The 21,324-nt window shown below is 47.4% G+C and overlaps 1 protein-coding gene across 1 annotated transcript in view; it reads right to left on the reverse strand.

Moving 5' to 3' along the window:
• Positions 1 to 2,702: 2,702 nt before the first annotated feature.
• Positions 2,703 to 21,324, reverse strand: part of CD81 (CD81 molecule) — a 32,587-nt gene continuing 13,965 nt past the window's right edge. Inside the window, exons 3-8 of the mRNA XM_056492000.1 lie at positions 13,875 to 13,972; positions 10,850 to 10,924; positions 8,216 to 8,323; positions 7,570 to 7,665; positions 7,182 to 7,271; positions 2,703 to 6,122 (exon numbers count right to left, since the gene is read on the reverse strand). Coding sequence (XP_056347975.1) covers positions 6,060 to 6,122; positions 7,182 to 7,271; positions 7,570 to 7,665; positions 8,216 to 8,323; positions 10,850 to 10,924; positions 13,875 to 13,972 — 530 coding nt within the window. The 3' untranslated portion in view covers positions 2,703 to 6,059. The remainder of the gene's footprint in view (positions 6,123 to 7,181; positions 7,272 to 7,569; positions 7,666 to 8,215; positions 8,324 to 10,849; positions 10,925 to 13,874; positions 13,973 to 21,324) is intronic.

A 21,324-nucleotide genomic window follows, 5' to 3' on the forward strand; every position in this document is an offset into this window, starting at 1 on the left:
CAGTAATGCAAAGTTTATATCCCCTCTAATGCGTCTGCAAGTGTGAAAACAACGGTGGGATTCGGTTTGCAGCAGTTTTAGCACCTGGGAGGTGTTTTCTGTGTGCTCCAGGTCCCTGAGCACTGAAGTGAAAGCATCAGGCTGCCAGAGGTCAGCTGAAGGGATCACACTGAACAGCACTTCTGCATCCATTGCTTTGATTATCCCTGTGCAAGGCAATGTGATGCTCCCCAGGCTGAAACTCAGGAGTGGTCAGGAAAAATATGCAGCCTCTACCTGCTGCAGGTGCACAGCGTGGTACCTATGGGACCTGGGGTTCCAGCCTGTGTCTACCACTTAATCCAGAGCTGCTCAGGTAGGTAATTGTTTCTCTGTCCCCTTCAGCAGCCATTGGTGGCAGATGTTTCCTCCCTCGGGGCTGTAATTCCACTGCTGCCTGGTGCAGTCACAGCTCCCAGCCCTGCCACAGCCCCAACAGTGAATGAGATTGTTGGAAGTCACCTTTTTTCCTGCCCTAACTGGAAGGGCCGTGCTGCCATGCCCAGCAAAGGAAACAGTGGTTCAGAGCAGGAATGTGAGCACAGCCACTAAACACATCCTTCATCCCTGAGCCTGGCTAGTGGAGCTGGCAGCCACATCCAGCAGGGAGGGTGCTTTCCTCTGCAGAAACCTCCACCATAAACAGCTCTGGAATGGGAGTGCTGGCTGGATTTATTCCCTCCTGTGAGAATATTGCAACTCTTGGTTACAGCTTCGACAACCTCTGATTAGGGAATGGCATAAGCAATTTATGCATGTTAATCACAGCTGTCTTAGTGCAAGACAATTAGGCTCATTGCTACTTAGAAAACAAACAGCCCAGAAAAAGCTTACGAAACAGAGCTCGCCAAGGCAAAAGATACCTCCAGTATGTCTCGTTAGAAACACTCTGGGAGTCTTAAAAAGAAAAAAATTAACCAGTTTGGGAGGGAGGAGGAAAAGAATTTCCACTGGAAAAAATCCTGGTCTAGTTTAGAAAAATTCATGCTTGTATTTTTAATTCCTGAAAAATCTTGTTTCACAAGAAAAAAAATAATTCCACAGTCACATTCCTAGGCAGTGGAATTCCCCAGTACGGTCTCCAGTGACTTTCCAGATCCTTCAGAACTCTGGAGAAAAATGTTAAAGAGAAGCATAAGCCAGGGTTGTCTGTGCACTCTGAGCACAAACAAGCTGCAAGCACTCCATCCACCCTTCCCCTCACAGTCGGTTATCCACATGGCTTCATGTGCTCTGACAAGGCAGGACTGCTGTTTTCCAAGGATAACCCCTATCTCCACACAACCTTAAAGGGGCCTGTTTTACCCAGTCCTCTCCCAGTATCATAGCCAGCTCATCTGTTTTGAGCACATCAATGCTCATGAAGTGCAAACAGGGGGGACTGCATTTAGCTGGGGAAGGTTTGAGATCCCAGCTGTAATTCCAGGCTAGGTCCCAAGGCACACACCCTGGATGCCAAATACATGCTGTGCTTTGCCAGTAGGTCTCCACTATTGTTTTTCCCCCTCAAACACCAGCCTGGGTCTGACAGTGACTCACATCAGCTTAATCCTAGCTCCAGAGGGCTGCTATAATTGTATCCCCATCTGGAGCAACAATACAGTGTCACAATCCAAACGTTTTAAGGCATGAAGCAAAGAGCATCACATTCATGGGAAACCACCTAGAGGGTCAGCTGAGGACAGTCTCCCCTGCAGCCCAAATTTTGCTTGAGTACAGGAATGAGACAAGCCTGTTCCCTTGGAAGACACGGCAGAAATCAGTACGCGATGGAAGGAAACGAGATCTGACAACACATCATTAAAAATCCACTAACAAGGGAGAATCGCTTTGTTTCTTTTTTTTGTTTATTGTTTTTAAATATCACTTTTTTTTTTTTTTTTCTTTCCAGAAGTCACTATGTCCGACTCCATTAACATTCAGGTAAACAAGTGAAAGAACAACAGATGGGCATGGTCTCGCAGCACAGGCACAGCTGCTGGGAGCAGGGCTTGCCTTTCTCTGCAGCAGCTCACCCTCCTTGTGGTGGTCCCTCCTTGCTCTCCCTCACCCCGCATCCCTCCCTCTCTGTACCAGCATGGCCAGGGCTGGCAGCCACCTCAGGACATTCCAACACAGTGCAAAGTCCAGGACAGGGCAGGGGAAGGCAGGCAGCTCAGGGATCACAGCACCTGGCTTCCCACCTTGCTCTCAGCCAGGCTTTTCCCTGATGGTGCAGAGGGGCAGGTGGGAGCAGCAATGGTGGCATCACCAGACCATCCACAGAAAGCAAACCAGCCCTGTCCCTGCCCAGACGGCAGCACAGGGCATTTTGGGCCATTTTTGGTCACTTTAGGAGGAGCCCCTGGAGTGTACACAGGACTGCCACCACACCCTCCCCCTTCCCCGTCCAAATTTCAGCACAGTCACTCTTTTTGCAAACCACATTAGCTCCCCTACAGCTGTGCCCCCCATCCCTTGACGGGGGCACAACTGCAGCAGCCACCACTTCTGGCAAGCAACCTTTTTGCCTTCCCCCAGCACCAGTCTGGATGTATACTCAGCCTGCTGCAGGCCCCCCTCCCAGAGGCTGTAAAAACCCATGCTGTGGAAGCCTGGTTCACAAAGCATCCTGGTGGTTAAGGTTAACTGGTTGTAAAACTGCAGCAGTTCATCACACTATGCACACTATGAGAAATGTTTATTAAATTGATTTTTGTTTCATTTCTTTAAAAAAAAAAAAAAAAAAAGGCAGAAAGAAGTTAAACACACTGCTTTGTGGCATGCTCCACAGTATGAAAAAATCCCAAGCATTCAGTTAAGCTGTCAGCAGCTCTGTTTGACCTTTCGATGCAGTCTTTGAACTCAGACCTGGACAGCTGACACTCCTCATCCCACCTCAGCTCACAGCCATTTTCTCAGCTGCCACTAGCTCCAGGAGGGATGCTTCCATGGAGAGGGAGGGGTTTGTATTTACAGGCTGCAATTCCATCCTTTCCTTCCCTGGGGTGCAGAGAGGAGCAGTACAGGGTGCCGTGTTGCACACAGAAAGGTGCAGATATGCAGGAGAGGTGCTGGGGCAGAGCAGGGCTCCTGCCAAGTGGCTTTTCCCCCTTCACCTCAGCCAGCTTTGGGACTGACCAAGTGGCAGAAGAGCCCTGTGGCTTTTGGATGAGGGCTTGCAATGGGGTGAGTCCCCTCAGCCCTTCACAGCTCCCTTTCTAGTTTGTGTTAACTCAGGTCCAGCTTCACAGGAGACCCAAGTAGGTAGTTTGTTTTTTTAGAGAGGGTTTCTCAACTACTTAATTGTTCTTAAGTGTGATGGTTCCTCTCTGTCCCTGTTCTCTGAGGGCTGACTCCTCCAGCTGAGAACCATCCCATCAAGTGTGGGGACTCAGCTGGTAACTAAAGAAAGCACTGCAAACATCCTTCTGTCCCTGCTCTCACAACCCTCCTCTAGCTGTTCCCTCCCTTGAGCACCTTTCCTGCAGCAGCCACAGAAACATGAGATGGCTTCTGGAACTCTCCACAATGGCAAGCCACCTCTGAAATGAGCCAGAGGGTGAATTGAAACCCCTGTGGGACAGAGTCTGAGCAAACTTCTCGCTCTTCCTTCTCTCACAGCTCTCAGATTCCCTCTTCAAGTACCACTTTCTCCCAACTGCTCCTGCCTGGGACAGCTCAAACCCTTAAAGTACAATGTCTGAGGACACATCTGACCTGCATCGAGACAGCCTGTCTTCAAACAGAGCTCCAGCTATGTACACAGCATCAACTGAATACTGAACAATATCAAAAATACGGTATAAGGAAAAGAAAACAGAATTGAAATGCTTAATGGCATATTTATACACATTTACCAACAGTCAACAAAAAAAGGTGGCAAGTTACACATCCATTCTGTATGCTGACAATCCTGATGCACATAGATGTAAACACACATGCTTGGATGATGCATAAACACATGACCACATAACAGAGCAGATGACCTGAAGGAGCTATGCTGGGGAGCAGGGGAAGGGGTTACCTACTGCAAAACCTCATCTCATTCTCATTGTGCACAAGGTGGACATTCAGGGCAGTGTTGCTTTAAGGCTGTTTCTAAGGCTGAATCTTTTCTTGTCCAACCCCTCAATATGAAGATCTGTTGAAGCACTTCCTCCTCTTTACCCAGCACAACTTGATATATATATATATATCTATATATATTTACCTATATACTTTTTAAAGGCCCTATATACTAAAAGGCAGGAAGAGGAAAGTGGGGGAGTAGAAGGGAAGAAAAACTTCTGAATGGATCAATTTGCCCCAGTGCAGGAATCTTCTATCCTGTAGTGGCAACAGCCATGACAGCCACGTGCAGTGGACATGGTACTAGTTTAAAATGATTGATGGTCACAGGTCTCCCTCCCTGTCAGATCTGAAGCTCTTTGTTGTGACACAGGGAGAGAATGAAATACTTTAAGAAACAGAAATACTCCTGAAGTGGGGAAAGTGATCACTAATTTAAACTCCTCCCCTTACCTCCTTCAAGGTGGCAAAAGAGCTGAGAGATACTATAATTTCCAGCTCAAGTGCCCATACAGCTAAGGAAAAGGCTTTGCTTAAAAATATATATCTATAGAACTATACATATAGATCATCTTTTTAGTGACACTCTGATTTTATTACATAGCTCCTGGGTCACTCTCTCCCTCTATCTACATGGTGACAGTGGCATACAAAAGAAGCCACAAACATCAAAGTGATAACCAAAGTTACCAGATCACAAGAATGTGTTTCAACTGGTGCAATCTAACATGCTAAATTACCTTGATTTTATAAGCTGATCTGCTGTTAATATAACTGGAAGGTCTTAAAAATAACCTTTTTTTTCCCATAATCAGATTATGATGATTTCTGAGCAATATTACAGTGTGTGACAATATGCTATAATTAAGAATAATTTCACTGAACAAGAGAGTGATGCAAAGATTAAATTTTAAGCATGTATGCATATGGTTGGGAACACCCAAGCATCATCCTGCAGTACATAAAAGCAGGATTTCTAAAATCAATGACTTTTTTTTAATGTTTTCTTCTTTTTCCAATACCATTTCTATGTAAGCATTAGCTTAACAGTGGAAACTTGATATAGAACTAGATTCTCCTTGAAACATATGTCTATAATGAAACACTGAAGGACATTAAAAAAGTAATTTAATTTTCAGTTTGTTATATTTGAAAAACTGGGACTAAAATTCACCCTCAGCCACTGACCTTTTAATGCAATGAATCAGTGAAACTGAGCCAATTTATAAAGTTACAGCCCCAAGGAAAAAAAAAAAAAAATCACAAAACCAAAAAACATTTTTACTCATTAGAGAGTAAAAAAGTTTCAGCATGAATTCTGTTAAGGACTGACCTAGAAATGGAAACAGGCTGTGGAGGAACAATGCCTGTTTCCCCTGGGATAGACTGCACCCAGGCAATGGAGGCTGTATCCTTTCCCCTCCTCTCTCCCAGGCTCTGGACAGTCAGCCAGGCTTCCCTACGGACAGCTTGGAAACAGCAGGGAGCTGGGGTGGTGGTTAGAAAAAATGAGTACAAATTAACAAGAATACTAAATTCTGCTTCAGCATCCAATTAAAAAAATTGGCAAAACCAAGGCAAAGTTTTCTGAGACCAGGCTGCACCTATCTCCTCCACACATCTTCCACCAATGTTACTTCTGAATTACTGGGAATGGGGAAGGGGGAGGAAGGACTTGATCTCCTGCTACAGCAGCTTTCCCATCACACAAAACTGATGTGTAACTAACTCAGCCACAAAGATACGGGAAAGTTTTATTTATTAAAAAAAAAAAAAAAAAAAAAAAAAAAAAAAAAAAAAGAAGTATTTCAAAATAAAAATGATAAGTATGGTATGGTAATATTGGAAGCATTTATATACAGAATTTTCTTTGTCTGTTGTTGCAATGTCTCCTGGTCACTGGGTGGCACTTGGGGTCCCCTCTCGCGCCGTCGCCCTGCTCCCCCCTTCCCCTGCCCGGCTCTCACGGCTCAGTAGACGGAGCTGTTCCTTATGCCACAGCACAGCACCATGCTCAGGATCATCTCAAAGATCTGTTGAGAGACACAGGGGCACCAGTGAGGCAACAACCAGTGCGAAGCAGGAGCTCCTCCATCCCAAGGTCCCCCACTGTAACATTACCAGCGAGTAACCCGAGCATAACACTTCAAAGTTCCAGCAGCAAAAGCCCCACTTTAATGTTACACCCCATTTTTATACAGTTTTCAAAGACCTCCAACTGGTTAGTAACTTTCTTGCCACTCAATTCGTTGGTAAGAAGGTGCTTATTCGTGTACATATACATCTCTTTTTACACAGCTGTTTACATTTTTTCTTTGTGGATTCTCACAGGACAGACTTTGCTTTTCACAGATGCAAACTGCCTATTCTTACAAGAATAGATTGTTATGCAATCTTGTGATTCTTTCTCATGGGAAGTTAACATGTTAGCTCTGTTAGTTCAGCTGAGCAAGGCCTGATTTTATAAGGTTTTACCTGTATGCAACAACCCACTCCCCATTAATATTCTCATGCCAGAGTTAATGGCAGGGATGCTACATCTTTGTTGCTGTTTTCATATGGAGTTGGCCAATTTGAGATAAGGTGCTCTCCTCCCATCTCTCACAGCCAGCAGTGGTGGTACCTGACAATCTTTTTAAGTGCCACCTACACAGCAAATGCCTTGAGATCCCTCCCAGCCTTTGCACAGATGCCATGTTACATCCTCACAGCACTCAGCTCCCATTAGGGAGCAAACCCAACATAGCAAAGTAAGAAAATCTCTTCCCACTGCAGACCCCAGCCACAAAACACAGCAGCCTGTAGAATGAGTGGTTTTAGAGGAGGTTTCAGTGGTGCTCTGCACTTTTGGCTGGGCTTGAAAGTGCTCCTGCTCTACTGAGCTTGCCAGGTGCCTTCCCTAACATCCCAACTCCACAGGGGGATGATTAAACCCTTGGTCTCGCCATGTTCCAGAGCTCTGTGGTGCATAGGGCTGGTGCTGCATGCAGAGTGGCAGAAGCATCCAGAGAGGGATAGACCCAGCCCAGCTGGAAGAGGAGCAGGGTGCCCCAAGGTGTCTTTTCCCTGTGCCACCAGGCTGTCACACTTACCATGATCACAGCGACCACGACGGCAGCGATACCGATCAGGTAGAGCTTCCCGGAGAAGAGCTCATCGATTTTTTTGTGGCAGTTCGTGTTCTGAGGCAGAGAGGCACACCAGTCACACAGCCTGCTTTCCTCTCCAGCACCAAGAAAGGCAGATCAGCTTCCCCCTGGTCCCACATATCCCCAGGACTTCCAACCAGACTTCATCCCCCTGCCCCTGTCAGTCCCCTCAAGCAGGAACAGCAAAGGAAGAACCAAATGGGAATCTTTACAATATCCCCAAATAAACGCAATCTCTACCCTTTATCTATTTCCCAATAAATCCCCAAACCTCCCTGGCAGCCAAGGTTTCCTGAAGCAGCTGTGCTGACTGAAGAGCTGCTTTGCCTACCTCAAAAAGGCTTTTCAGGACATCCTTTCGGCAGAGGTCCTCCTTCCACAAAGGAGTGAAAGTCGATGTTACAATATCAGAACCACAGCAGTCCAGCTACGTGGAGAGAGGAAAAAAATAAATTATGGAAAGCCAGCATTAGCAGACAGCAAACACTTATGCAATGCTCTCCCCACAATTACACATTCTTGAAGCCACCCGAGATTGAGTAGGCATCTTGGAGGGGGAAACAAGGGTGGGAAGTAAGTCACCAAACTAACTTCTTCCTTTCCGTGCAATTCCTGCTTCTTACAATAGTCCCAGACAGATCTGGCATAGATATGCTGGAAGAGAGTGAACCCAACTCTCTCCAGGGATTTTGTTTCCTGATGAAGATCAAGATTAATTCCTCAGAGCTACATTCTTCTTCCACTGAATTTTACTTAAATCAGGGGTGCTGAGGTAAATGAAAGTCAACTTTATCAGAGTTTGATCCAGACTTCCTAGCACCATGTGATGGAGAGAACACTGAAGAGAGCACAATTCTGCTTCTTAGCAAACTTGATAGGCTAAGACCTGCACGTGGCATCATCTGCTTTAGACTCTGCTTCTCCCATCCATTTTCCTGAGCTCCATTATTAGTTCCCCAGCACAAGCACCACCTTACCGTTTCATGGAAGGTCTTCACTACAGCTTTGGCATTGTTTGCATCTGATTCTCCCATCAGCGCCTGCTGAAGCGCTTGATCGTAGAACTGCTTCACGTCTTTGGCTATCTAGGAAAGAACAGGACAAACCCCCTGTCAGCCACAGGAGGAAGGGAAAACCTATCCAGCAGATGTGCCTGAAGGACAGGTTCCCTCTAATGGCACTTGGAGTAAGATGAGCAGTTTTTGAATAGATTTGGACTCCATTTGTTTGCACATGAAAAAAAGCCTGTCTTTCATAAGGCTCCAGCCTCTTCAGCTGTCACAAATATTAAGAACCCCATCCACCAGCCAGCAGATTCCAGCCAACACTATCCAAGGGCTCCACAGGCTCTCTCTGGGAGATAAAGACAGCCAAGGCCTGGAGGGTGAGCCACAAGTTGAGATAGCCTTCAGCCCATGTGGATGGGGCTCAGGAATGCAGAAATGGCTCATTTTGAACCACACATAGACAAAGCAGGCACATTTCCCACTGAGGCTGGACATGCTGGGGAAGTCAGGAGGAGGTGGGGCTGCCTGTAAATACGGGCACCTTGACTTACTGAATGGCTCAGAGGGGATGGCAGGAATTTGGGAGATTGCACAATAAAGCCTTGTGAGGCAGCTCATTTGGGTCAGGCAGCTTAGGTGCATTTAGATGGATTTAAAACCCTGGCTGGGTCCCTGAGGACATTGCTGTCCTGTAAGTGGTTATGTGAAACATCTCATCCATACTCTAACCCTGCCACCCAGCTGGGGAACTGCAGCCACCCATAAGTGCAAAAATCTCCTCACTTTTAGGGAATTGGCCTTGTGACTTCTCCTCTAACACCCTTCAATAATTTGAGAGAGAGATGAAAGAAGGTCATGCAAGAGAAGCAAAAGAAAAACATAAAAGCAAGAAAGGGAAAATGCTTTCTAGAACATCTGCTCTTGGCAGCACAGGCTGGATTAGCATACGAAAAAAGAAACTGCAGCAAGATGATGCATGATTTCAATCAATTACCCAGAACTCCTTCTTCACTGCTCAAAAAAGTTTGCTTTGGAGGATGATATTCTCCAACCAAACCATTTCATTCTGGTACATAAAATAAGAAGAAAATTTAAAAATCTATTTATTGCCTCCCCTTTGTGAATCTACAGCATCTCCAAGAAGGCAAGCTGAGGGAGAGACTGCCTTCAGCTTTGTGAAAAATGTGTCCCTTCTGGAAGCATCCCTCGGTGGCTGGGATCATTCAGTGCTTCCCTCCCAGCCTGCAGTGCTCCCAGCCAAGGCAGGGAGAAGCAAGCCTGCCTTGTGAGCAGGGACTTCAAAACAGCCATTCATCATCAAGGCTGCAAAACTAGCTGATGCCAACAGACTGCCACCCTTCATTTTAAACTGCAAAATTAATTTTAGGGGCTGAGCTCATCACTTCTGTATTGGAAAACCCTGCATTTCTCAGTTTCATGCTCTAGTGGCCAAGTGCTTTCTCCCCAGGATGGGACACAACAGCCTGGGGTCCCTCCTTACTCAGCCTTCCCTTTTTTTTTGCTGTCAGTTGCAGTTGCACATCTTGGACTCTTCAGGACTCACAAACTAACATCTGCAGGAGGCACAGCCCCTCTGCAAAGGTTAATTAGTTCAGTAAAGTTGCTAGGAAACAGCACCCTGCCTGCATAATAATATGTTTAGCCACAGCAGAGTTTATTCCAGTGAAGTCATGCTCTCTCCTGAATGACTACAAGGGTGTTCCCATTCAGGCTGAGCCATTGCTCACATGCATGAGAAAGCTGAGCAGGCCAGCACCTACTTACACAGCTGCTTAGGAAAGTAAACATATTTCCTGCTCTGCCAGAGAGTCTAACCTTGGCTCTGAGCACATGCAGTCCCCTTCTGTCCTCCAAACCCCTGAGGCCAGTGATCAGCACCTAGCCCTGGTGCCCATACAGGGGCAGTTCTGCATTTCAACACCAAACCTGTGTGTGTGAGCACAGGTGACACAGTGAGCACAGGTGAGCAGAAACAGAAGGTGAAAAGCTGCAATTTTCACTTCTACCCTTCAGTTCAGCTCCTCCAGCCAGCAGACCTTATCTGAGCAGTCCCTAGCAGGGTGCCTGGGACAGACACAGGACTGGTACCCCTCATGTGTGCACAGCATATGGATCACAGCAAGCCTGAAGCAGGTTATATGATACTGGAGAAGAGCAGGAAGCACCAAGCCATCCTGCTAATGCAGGCTCTCCCTGTATGGCATTCCCAGCCTTTGGCACTACGTGGCTGGGTTTGCTCTTTGTTCCCTGGCACCGAGGATGTGCAGATGGCTTTCCTTCACAACTTCATGCATGAATCGACTCCCCCTGCGAGTGACAGCGTGGCAGCAGGGAGGAGACCCAAGGAGACAGGCTATTTTTATTCCAGACATCACCCTGCATACCCTAAGGGGCGGCTGCTACTGTCAAGTGCTCACATTTAAAGTTCATCAGCCTGGCCAAGAGGAGGAAGGTGGCCTGCCCAAGTCACACCATCATCCAAGCTCCTGTTACTCAGTCTGGGAGCAGAACAGCTCATGCTGGGATCTGCTGTGGTTCTGCCCCAGCCTCCCCCTCCCACAAACCCAGGTTTTAGAGTCTTACTTGGTCTTTGTTGACAAAGCCCCAAATTCCAGCCGCAACCTCGCAGGCAAACAGGATCACCAGGCAAGTGAAGAACTGCAAAGACAAATCAAGAGAGGGATCCTTAACATATCTGCAGCAATTAGGTGGGGAGAGGTGTGGAGCAGCACTCCCACTGACAAATCAGAGCAAGGTGTCATCTGACTTCAAATCATTTTGTTTCATACATGCACTGACCACTCCACACACCACCCCATGCCCACATTGCTGAGCAGGGATTAGCAAAACTTTTCCCACAAAGGGACTGGCAGGGATGAAGATGCCCTGTGTACCATAAGATACATTGCTCTGCTTCATGCACCTGCAGGACCATCCAGATGAGGTTTCTGCTCTTCCAAAAATGTGGTGTGTCCAAGGTGTGGTGGCTGAACAGCAGGCCTGTAAGAGCTGGACTCTAACCTGGGCATGTGTACCTGTGAGAAAACCTGTCAGCCTTTCCTGAGAATGGAATTCTATAATGGTGAGAAACAGCTTATTTCCTGCAGAAAGAATCCTAAGACTGACTGTTAATAGCACCTGTGTAAACTATCTGGACTCGTTGAAGATAAATATGCAAACAAGAGATGCCAGCAGGTAGACACTTCTGGTGACCCATCCAACAGGGTAACAGCTAGCTACTGACTGATTAGAAACAGTTTGTCAAACTCTATATAATGGGATATAAAATAAACCAGTACCTTTTTTCACTGCACAAAGAAGACACTGTCTTGTCTTTCTAATGTGAGGTCATAGTGAAACTGAGGGCTGGAATTGCCAGTGCAGGGTTAAAGCACATTTCAGTGCTGAGAAGCTAGGGGTGTCAGGGTGTGATTTATGGCCAGCTCTCTGGCATCCACAGCCCTGCAAGGCTACTGCAGTTTTTTGCATAAATACTAACACTGCTGTTTTCCCACAGTCCCACCCTGTTTGTGCAATTCCAGCAGTCCTCCCTGCCATCCCCCCTTTTTGTTCAGATTGCAGGAACACATTGTGATGGTTGGTTAGTTGAACTGGGAGTGGGAAGCTGTAAACTCATACATCAGGGCCACATGAGAAGGCACAGAGAGGCATGCTCCATATGCAGCCAACATCACCTCTGTGACAACATCACTCAGTGACTTCTTCCTGGGAAAAGCCCCAAAGTGGGAGAAGTTGCCATGGAAGTCAAGAAGCAGAAGAAGTGAATGCAGCCAAGGAAAGACCAGATTACAATATAAGGTGGGAAAACAGCCCCTGCTGGCTCCTGAGCAGTCTCTATTCAAAACACATTCAGGACATTTTCTCCAACAATAGAGGAAACAGGAGTTTCCAAAATGATGCCATGACCTGGCTCTCACGTACAAAAGCAAAGGGTTATCAGCAAAATGGAAACAAGACCTGACAGCAGGAAAGGACTTCCAATATCCTTGTCCAGTTCCTGAACAATCAACTCCTATGTAAACATCTACCTATGCCTAGTTTTGCAGGAAGATCTTTGAAGGACTAGCACATCCCCCCCAAGGACTCACATCACCCTAAACTGTGGGTGCAATGCCACTGTAAGTCTGGTTAAGCACTAGGGCTCACTCTTGCAGGAGTTACCCTTCAGTGAAGGATGGTTCATTTACCCCAGATTTGGAGGTGCAACTTCCTGCAGATTCAGTTCTTCTGCAAGTTGGCTGCAGAACACCAGGAGATGCAGCTTGATGCTATGGGAACATAGTGGTGCTCCTGGCCAGGCAGCTGGCTGTCCCAGCCCTTTTCCAGGGAGGAGAGCCTGCTCCATGCCAAGGGGCTCCCTCCTGTCTTCCACAGGTGCTGCTGCTCAGCTTCCATGCCACCTTGCACATCCATACACAGGATTTTACCAGGGAGTTTCCTGGTACTTTTCCCTTTTGCAGTATGCCCAGAGTCACTCCCTCAGCTAGGTAGAGGAAAGGCTGCTTCCCTAAAACACCCTGAGGATGCTGCCTGGAAATGTCCTTGGAACACAGTGGGAGCCTTGGCCAGAGGAAAGCATCCTCATGGGACATCTCCAGACTTCTCTTGGCAAGCCAAGGTGTGAGCTAACACAGGCAGTGCACAGCAGCTAGAGCTGCTAATTTCAGCCAGAGCAGCCGGTTTCCCTGCCGGACCCTGGGTATGTTGTACCATCTGCCCTGGTAATCCTGCAAATTCAGGGAGTGAGGGGTAGTTCAGGGTCTGTAATCAATTGTATTAACAAAATAAAATAAAAACCCAAAGCTGCCAGACTGTGCTCCAACAACCCCTGTCAGATTTGTGTGCAGGCTCATGTTCCCAGCAGCCAGGGTAATGCCTGCAAACTCCTGGAGCTCCTGTCCACTATGTTCAAAAACTCTTTATCAACACTGGGGAGAAGCACCCCCTTATTACTGGGAATCAGTAGCAACCAGAGGTGAAATTATCTGCAAGAGTGAGGGGAAGCAGCTCCCTTTCCCTCTGTCCCAGCTGAGCTCACACCCATGAGCTGCTACACTGCCACCAAGAATCCTCCAGCCCAATGAAGCCAAGGGCTGGAAAGTCATTTGAATTTAAAAGAATAATAAAAACGTATGGTTTACCCTTCCAGTTTTACTTTTTATGCATCAAGTTTAAACTGAACCACATGTGAGAACTTGCTTTAAATAAATGGATCTCCCTTGCTCCCAAGGTAAAGGCTTTTGGTGTGGCTACAGTTTATCCAATTAAGCTCATCCCGTGCCAGGAATCCTGAGCTGCTGCCTCACATCAAGGACGCCTGTAGCACTTCAGTAATGGATTTTCCAGGATGTACCTAGATGTTCTCACTAAGAAATTATGGAAAGTCTTTGCTGTTTCCTCATCCAAACAGATAAAAATAGTAGATGATTCCTTAAAAGAAATAGAATTGCACAGCTCACCTAGCTGGCATCCCACCTCTGTGCTCAGACATCCTCCCAGCTCTGCCTGCTGGAAAAACCCCTAGCAAGGCAAGCACAGCCAGGTGCCATCCAGCAGGGAAAGCAGGGTGCAAAGCTGTGTCCCTTACCGTTCCCAGGAGACACTGAGACTCCTGAATGGCGCCGTAGCATCCCAGGAACCCCACGAACATCATGACAGCTCCCACTGCGATCAGGATGTAGATTCCTGCAAGGCAAAGAGAGAGGCACATGAGTCACTGCACAGTCTGCCCAGCAGCACCCTCCTGCCTGCCTGGGCATCCTGGCTCCTGGGTGTGCAGAATTAAGGCTGAGAGGTGTGAGCAGAGGTGGCAGCAGACGTAGAACACAACGTGCACATGAGCTGGGTCTCAAAGTGTTTGAAGCTGCCAACACATAACTCCATCACCCCTGAAATGAGAGGAAATGCTGAGAGCAGCTCTAGACAGAGGATGTAGGAGGCAAGATAAGGGCTCTACTGCATCCTCAGAGCTGGAGCAGGGAGTTCCCCTGGCATGCTGTTTTAAATATTTAAGCAGAGATGAAAATGATTAGTTAGCATATCTTGTAAAATAAACAGTAAGGCCCATGGTTTATTTATATTAAACATCATACAAATATTTATCTGGCTAACATTTTAAAGGTGGATGAACCACAGAACCAAGGGGGAAGTACTGCTTAAGCATCTCACTTAAAATCTGGTGCTTTTTTTTGTTATAGGTTCTTCCACAGAGAATACAACATTTTTTACTTTGACTTATTGAATTTACACCATAACTAGTTCAAAGCTTGAAATGAAGCATTGGGAGTGGTTCAGAAAACGGAGGAATAAAAGTTTATTCATTCAGGAAACAAGAGCTTAGCTCAAGGCCCAAGTCTGATGCCATGAGTAATCACCATGGTCTCACCAACCACGAGACTGGTGAAGCCATAGGGATTACTCAGCCAAACACTACCAGCTCAGTTAAATTTGACACAGCTTTCTGCTGGCCTATCCCTTATATGTAGTGCATTTTTGGTTAACTAATATTCTCAAGTATTGTGGTTCTGCTACTTTTATTTCCCATTCAAAAGCAATTTGATACATGTGAAAAATTACAAATCAGGTACGACTGTAACAGCAGTTACTATTTCTAATGGACAGTGAAGAAACAAAAAGAATCATGATGAGGATATAAGAACATGGGGCATCCTAGAACTAACAGCAACACAGTGAATCTTAGTGCTTGGGAGACACATCCCTTCAATTAAATGTTTTCTTCTGCTATGAGTGAAAATGTTTTATAGTTATTAATCAGACTGTCAGCTCTCCTTTAGGAACAGCCCTAACACATAAACAGAGCTCAAGATTAAAACTGTTTGTACATGCCTGTCATGTTGAACGTTTTGCTTATCTCTGTAGCTTTTAAACAATCTTCTGATAATTCAAGTGCAAAGTCTAAAGGCCATCACGCACCGAGAGCAAGCGAAGCAAACCCTTCTCTAAAACACCAGACACACACAATAACGGTCTCCACTCCTTTAACATTCCCTTACAGATTCTTCAAACTTGGGAAAGGCTGGATTTTTGGCTCCCACTCTTAACTCTTTGAAACAAGAATGCCCAAAGCATGACTTGGCGAGCCAAGGAAACGCCGCCCCAGCGGCTCCGGCGCTCGCCGGTGTTTCTCAGCAGCACCGTGCTCACTATTTTTAGGCAGTGCAGGAGGGAGGAAGCCAGCTGCAGGGGAAGTGCCACAATGGAGCAGGCTGACCCTGCAGGAAGCCCCTCTTCACAAAACCTGCCGGGAGCTGAGGCCGGAGACAGCGACATCCTCGCGGCTCCATGGTCAGCAAAACTCCCGTGGGGTCCGATGGGCTTCAGCAGCGCCCAGGAGACACCAAAACTGGCAGAAAGCTCCCCAGGTGGGGATGAGACACCTCCTGAGGTGAAGGGAAAGCAAGCAGAAGAATCCTCCCAGGGGAGTTTCTTGGAAAGGACGGGCCGGCAGATTGAGTTTTTGAAGTGGGGGAAGGTGTTTTTGTGGCTGAGATAACACGAGGGAGACAGCATGGCAAACACTGGGCTGGGCTGTGTGCAGGACAGAGGGGCCCCAAAGGGGCTGGAGGGGGTGGGAAGGCATTAATAAACCCTGCACAGTGAAGGCTGTCTGCTGGACACCTGCCAAGCCCCAGAGACACTGATGGGGACTGTCAGACGCTGCATAACTGCTGTCTCACCAAGAACTGCATACCACTAGTGCTGTCCCAAAAAGTTGTCTGCTCACTGTCACCAGAAGCTGCTTACACCCAGGAACCAGCCCTTGCCACTCCAGCTTGTACCAGTTGGGTTTTCAACCCAAACCATGGCAGATTTTTCTGTTTTAAGTGCTGGGTAGTTCAACTGACAAGTCTTCATCACAAGTCAGAAAATCAACTTTCCTCATCCCCCAGTGCAGCAGTTTCTGACTTCTCCCATTAGGACAGGAGAGAAAAGACAAAGCTGTGCTAGGGGCAAGTCCTTTCCACATCTGACAAGTCACTATTCATGCCAACCACCCCAGTGTATGGGTAACAAGCAGATGCAGCACATTTGAAGACCAAGCAGCATGATGCTGGGACCCCAACAACCAGGACATCACAGACAGAAGGTTTTGTTCTCAATTTTTTAAAATAAACACTGAAGGCACCTGCTGGGCTGAACAAATATTGCCACAAGATCACAGTCTTAGAGCAGCCCAGGTTGAAGGGACTTTAAATGATCACCTGGTCCAACCTTTTATGAGACTGCAGAACCCTGCCCAATTATATCTTGAAAACCTCCAATGATAGGGACTCTATTGTGTCCCTGGGGAGGTTTTTCCAGTAAATTATTACTCTTACTGTAAAAAATGTTTTTCTGATATTGTGATCATCAGGAAAACACGGGCTAGGAAAGTTTTGCTCTGAAAACTAGGAAATTAAAGCACAGTGAGACCCTCAACTGATGGAGGTAACTAAGAGGAAACACAGACATTTGCTGTTTAAGAGAAGTTTTTCAGTGACCTCTGTACTTGCTTCTTGCTGGGATTTCTGGCAGCTTCAAAAGCACAAAACCAATCCTGACCTGCTGAACTCCCACCCCAGCAGGCTGTGCAGACCTTGGACTGTCAAGTGGCTTCCCCCTTCTCTCCCTGCTCTCATCAGAGAGAGGACTTCACCAGCTCTTCATCAAGTGAGGAAACAGCAAGGAGGAAAGGAGGGGAGGGAAGAAGATGTGCACCACGTGCAGCTTCCTGACCGGAGCCCAGCGGATGCGACTGGTGCGGTGGGAGCAGCAGGAACGCACAGCCAGCCAGGGGAGAGGGCAGCCACCACTGGCCTGAGCTCAGCAAACCACAAAAAAACTCTGGAAGGCTTCTGGAAGAAAGGCCAGCTTCATTCCCAGGCACAACAAGCAGCTGTTATGGAGCTGCCTTTTGTTACCCAGGGCCAGAGCACGACAGCCTCTCCTGGGAGGCAGCAGAGCAGGACTCTGTGCTGGAGTTTATTTAAAAACAAGCACAAAATATTTACTGCAACAATAGCATCTTGTCTGAGGAATGCCAGCGGTGTTTCTCCATAAAAATGCCGTGCTGAAGGCTGAGAAAGCAAAGGAAGGCAATCCAAGTGCCCAACCACATGCTTTGAGTGGTGTTTGTTTTCCCACACCCATCCTTCCCCCGAAGGAACGGGGTTGGTGGGGGATCTCCACTTGCAGACTGGGTGCCAGGCAGCTGGGGGACTGTTTCACAGCAATCACAGCACACACTGGAACAACCAAGCCCTTTTCCCAGAAAGCAGCCTGACACATCTTAGCTTTCACTCCTGGCACACAGAGAGGATGACGCCGAGTGTGGTTTTGGGCTCCATGTCTGTGAGCAAGGCACCTGTCATCCCCATCCTGAATGGCACATTATCCTCAAAGTCAGAGGAGACTCCTCACAAGCCTCCCCCTCCTCTGTGTAAGCATCAGAGACTGGTTAACCCCGAAAATCCTCTCCTGGGTGAGCAACTCCTGACTAAAATGGCATTTGCTCCTTCGGGCTCCACCCGAACTGGCATCATTTGGCATGAGCAAGGCTCCATCTGCCTTTCACATGCCACTTCCCAGCTCATTTTTCTTTTGCAGCTTTCTCTGGGGTTTTACAACAAGCAGTGCTGTTTGCCATAAACAAAAAGTAAAATGAGAGAGGTGTAAACTGCAGTCTGCAGTGCCTGCAGCCACGCTGCCCCCTCACACAGCAGCAGTGCATAACCCTGCAACAGCTGGAGCTGCAGCAACAGGCACAGTGAGCAAATCATGTACAGGTGTTCATGGTACCAAGGCAACCTTGAGCACCACCACACTGTGATTTCTAACCCTATGGCATGCTTCTCTGGTAAGGCAGCAGCAAGAATGGCCACACATAACCAGCCACACACCAAAGCAAGCTGTGAGCCTCAGGACCTGTATCTTGGAGCTGGAGAAGTCAGAGGAGTGGTGCCAATACTGCCTGGAGTCCTCTATCTCCTTTTGAGACAGATCTTTAGAGCAGAGAGCTTTAGGAGAGAGGCCAACCACTGTTAGCTTCACTTTGAATTCAAAGCAGGAGCACAGGAACCATGATATGATCTCCTCGCTCCAGACCATCATGATGATCAGAAAAAGCAGCAGCAGTGGACCAAACACCATCCCTCTTTCCCCAATACAACCAGGGCATGTGCTGCTCTGGGCTGCAGGGATCTTGTAAAGCTTTAGGAAAGCCCCCAAACATCAGAGCCAGGAAACTGATAGTAATTGAGCACTTCTCTTGGTTTGATGCAAGCTGGAAAAGAGGAAAAAAAAGCAGCCAAGAGGCCAGCTTAGCTCCCAGCTCAAGCAGATGATGCCTCCATGGAGGGCCCTCTACCTGCAGGGCAGGTAGGAAGCAGGATGCTCAGTTCTGGGAGCAGGGAAGGGAGCAAAAAAGGCAGCATTCAGTGTAAGTGCTTTGGCACTAAAACAGCATAGCTGGTGCCTGCAGGGTTGTAAAACCCGTGTCCTGTCCCTGCTGAGAAATAAAGAAAACATGAAGAAATAAACAGTCTTAAAAAAAGGACACGATGAGAAAACAAATAAAAGAAGGAACAAGCACAGGAATGTCCCTCTAAAACAAGCAGGGAGCAGGCCAGCCCTGGCTAGCTCCCCTCCCATGCCCCTCAGAGATGCTGTGCAGCTCCAGGCATGGCCATTCCTGGACAGCACCCTACTTCTGCCCTCATTTCAGTCCTCTCCCAGCACCCTTAACTCATTAGGCTAAATGGAAGCCAGCCACTGCCCCCAGGTCACCATGGCAGTATTTCCAAAAGAGAAAAAAAAAGAAATCAAATAAGAAATCCCCCCCCAGCGTGACACTATGGTTCCTGGGAAGGCCAGGCAGCTCTCCAAGCTGTGCCTGCCCTCCCCATGGGATGGGCTCTCAAAACTGGCTGAGAACAGACCAAAGAGAGATGTTTATTCTCCCAACAGGCTCCTGCGGGGAAACTGCACATCCAAGAGTTTTGCAAGCCTCTGAGGAAAGGAGGGAGGCTTCAGGGCCACCCTGCTGCTGCTCCTGGCCTGGAGATGCTGAACTTCACTGGGCTCACACTGCTGCTGCAGGGAAGGGTGGGAGACTCTCTCCTAGCCCACACCACCCATTGTGGAAGAACAGCCTTCCCAGCAGCCAAAGAAATGACCACGATGCTCTTCCTGGCAGCCTGGGGGCAAGATACAGGCAGAGAGTGGGACGTCCCTCCAGGGCAGGGTTGAGGCAGGAAAAGATGTCTGTGTGAGCCAGCCAGCAAAGCAGGGTCTCCCAGGGAATTCTGTCCAGTTGCCTGGTGGAACTGGCCCAGCAGAGCTTTCTTCAGAGTGGGGTGAGAGAGAGGGGGGCTGGAAAAAGAGAGGGTTTGCGGGAAGATGACAAGTGGGAAGCCCCTCCATTCCTCTCCACCCCCTTTCCCAAGGAAAACATTGCTGCTCTGTAGCTGCTAATGATTTCCAGATGGAGCAACAGGGTCACAAAGCATGGAGAGCTCTCACTGGGAGATGAAAGCCTGGACATGTTGCCCTCATCTGCAAGAACAAGGCAACAAGAAGCCATCAGCACGAGCTCTGTCAGAAAAACAGAGAGGTTGTGAGGAAAGCCCCAAAGAATGTCCTGGTGTGCACACACTTGTACCCAAATCCACTCCACACAGATGCCACAGTCACCTTTTTTCTCCCTTGCCTACCCAGGAAACACTGGAAGGAGACTCAAGGTTTGCAAATTCAGAACACCTGCAAAAGCTGGGGGGAAGTTTATGGCACATCTCCAGGATGGGAAGATGGATGGACAATGTGGCACAGCACAGGAGAGCCAGGCTGGAATATGCTGGCCCATCCTCTGCTGCCCACCTACAGCACTCCTGGCCATTTCTATGTGCCCTGGGATCTCACCCACAAAAAGAGCACAAATCCCACTGGAGGATTCCTTGTAGGTTTTGCATGCTTCAAAAATGATGCAGGTTTTCTAAGGAAAACTGCCAAAGCTACAGGTCTAAATAGCTCTGAAAAGCAAAGAGCCACCTCTGGCACAGGTCCAGGGCAGCAAAGCCAATGGGAGGGACAAAGGAAAACAACAACTACTTTAGTTGTATTTGGATAGATCTGAACCCAAAATAACCTGATGGTACTGATGTATTTTTAAAGACAGAACCAGTTTTAGTCTGCAGAGTAAATGAAGCACAGGGGTTGGTCAAGACCAAGATAGAATGAATTACAATTAAATGGAAATTAAATGGAAATGCAATGAAATAACATGTTGTTTTCTTACCAGAAATTGAATTCTGTGATAAGAATACCAAAAAAAGCACTGTACTGTCAGATACATGGTGTAAGCCAGAAAGCAAAGTACTAAAAATGTGTTTTGTCTTAAAACTACTATTTTAAAAATAATTCCAATGTTATTGAAGAAGTTGATCTGATGGTGATTAGAGGAAAACCTAGAACAAGTAAAACTCAGCTTTTGGTTTTTTTTCCTTTAAGGGACTAAATAATTAAATTGTCCTTAACTGTAAGTAAGTTTACTTCCAAGACAGAAAAATGCATGTAGTTCTATTTTTAAAAGTCCACATACATAATTTTTTAAATAATCCATTTTGCTCGGTGTGGTTCAAGGCCAAATGCAAACCTTGGTTTCCACTGCCGAGCACGCAAGCCTGGCCACAGCTCGTGTGCCTGGTGGAAAATCTGACACAGGGAGCCTTCACCAAGCAGAGCACCAATGGGTGAGAGAAGAAACCAGTCCTGAGCCAGCTGTGTGCATCCACAGGGATGCCTGCAGCACCTCATGCCAAGATTGAAGGTGGTTTTTGACTGGTGTTTACTGCAGAACCTACAGACCAAAGGCTCTTCTCTTGTCCTGCCACAACAAGTCTAGCAAAACATGTGCTGTTGAGTCCAGCCCCACGGTGTATGGAAGTGGCACCAGCTCTGGAAGATGCCTAATATTTTCAGAGGGATGGGGACAAGGATGGGAGTGGGAACAGAAACCAAGACCTTCTCATTGCTCACAGCAG

Source organism: Oenanthe melanoleuca, chromosome 5 (genome assembly GCF_029582105.1).
Source record: "Oenanthe melanoleuca isolate GR-GAL-2019-014 chromosome 5, OMel1.0, whole genome shotgun sequence".
NCBI lineage: Eukaryota > Metazoa > Chordata > Aves > Passeriformes > Muscicapidae > Oenanthe > Oenanthe melanoleuca.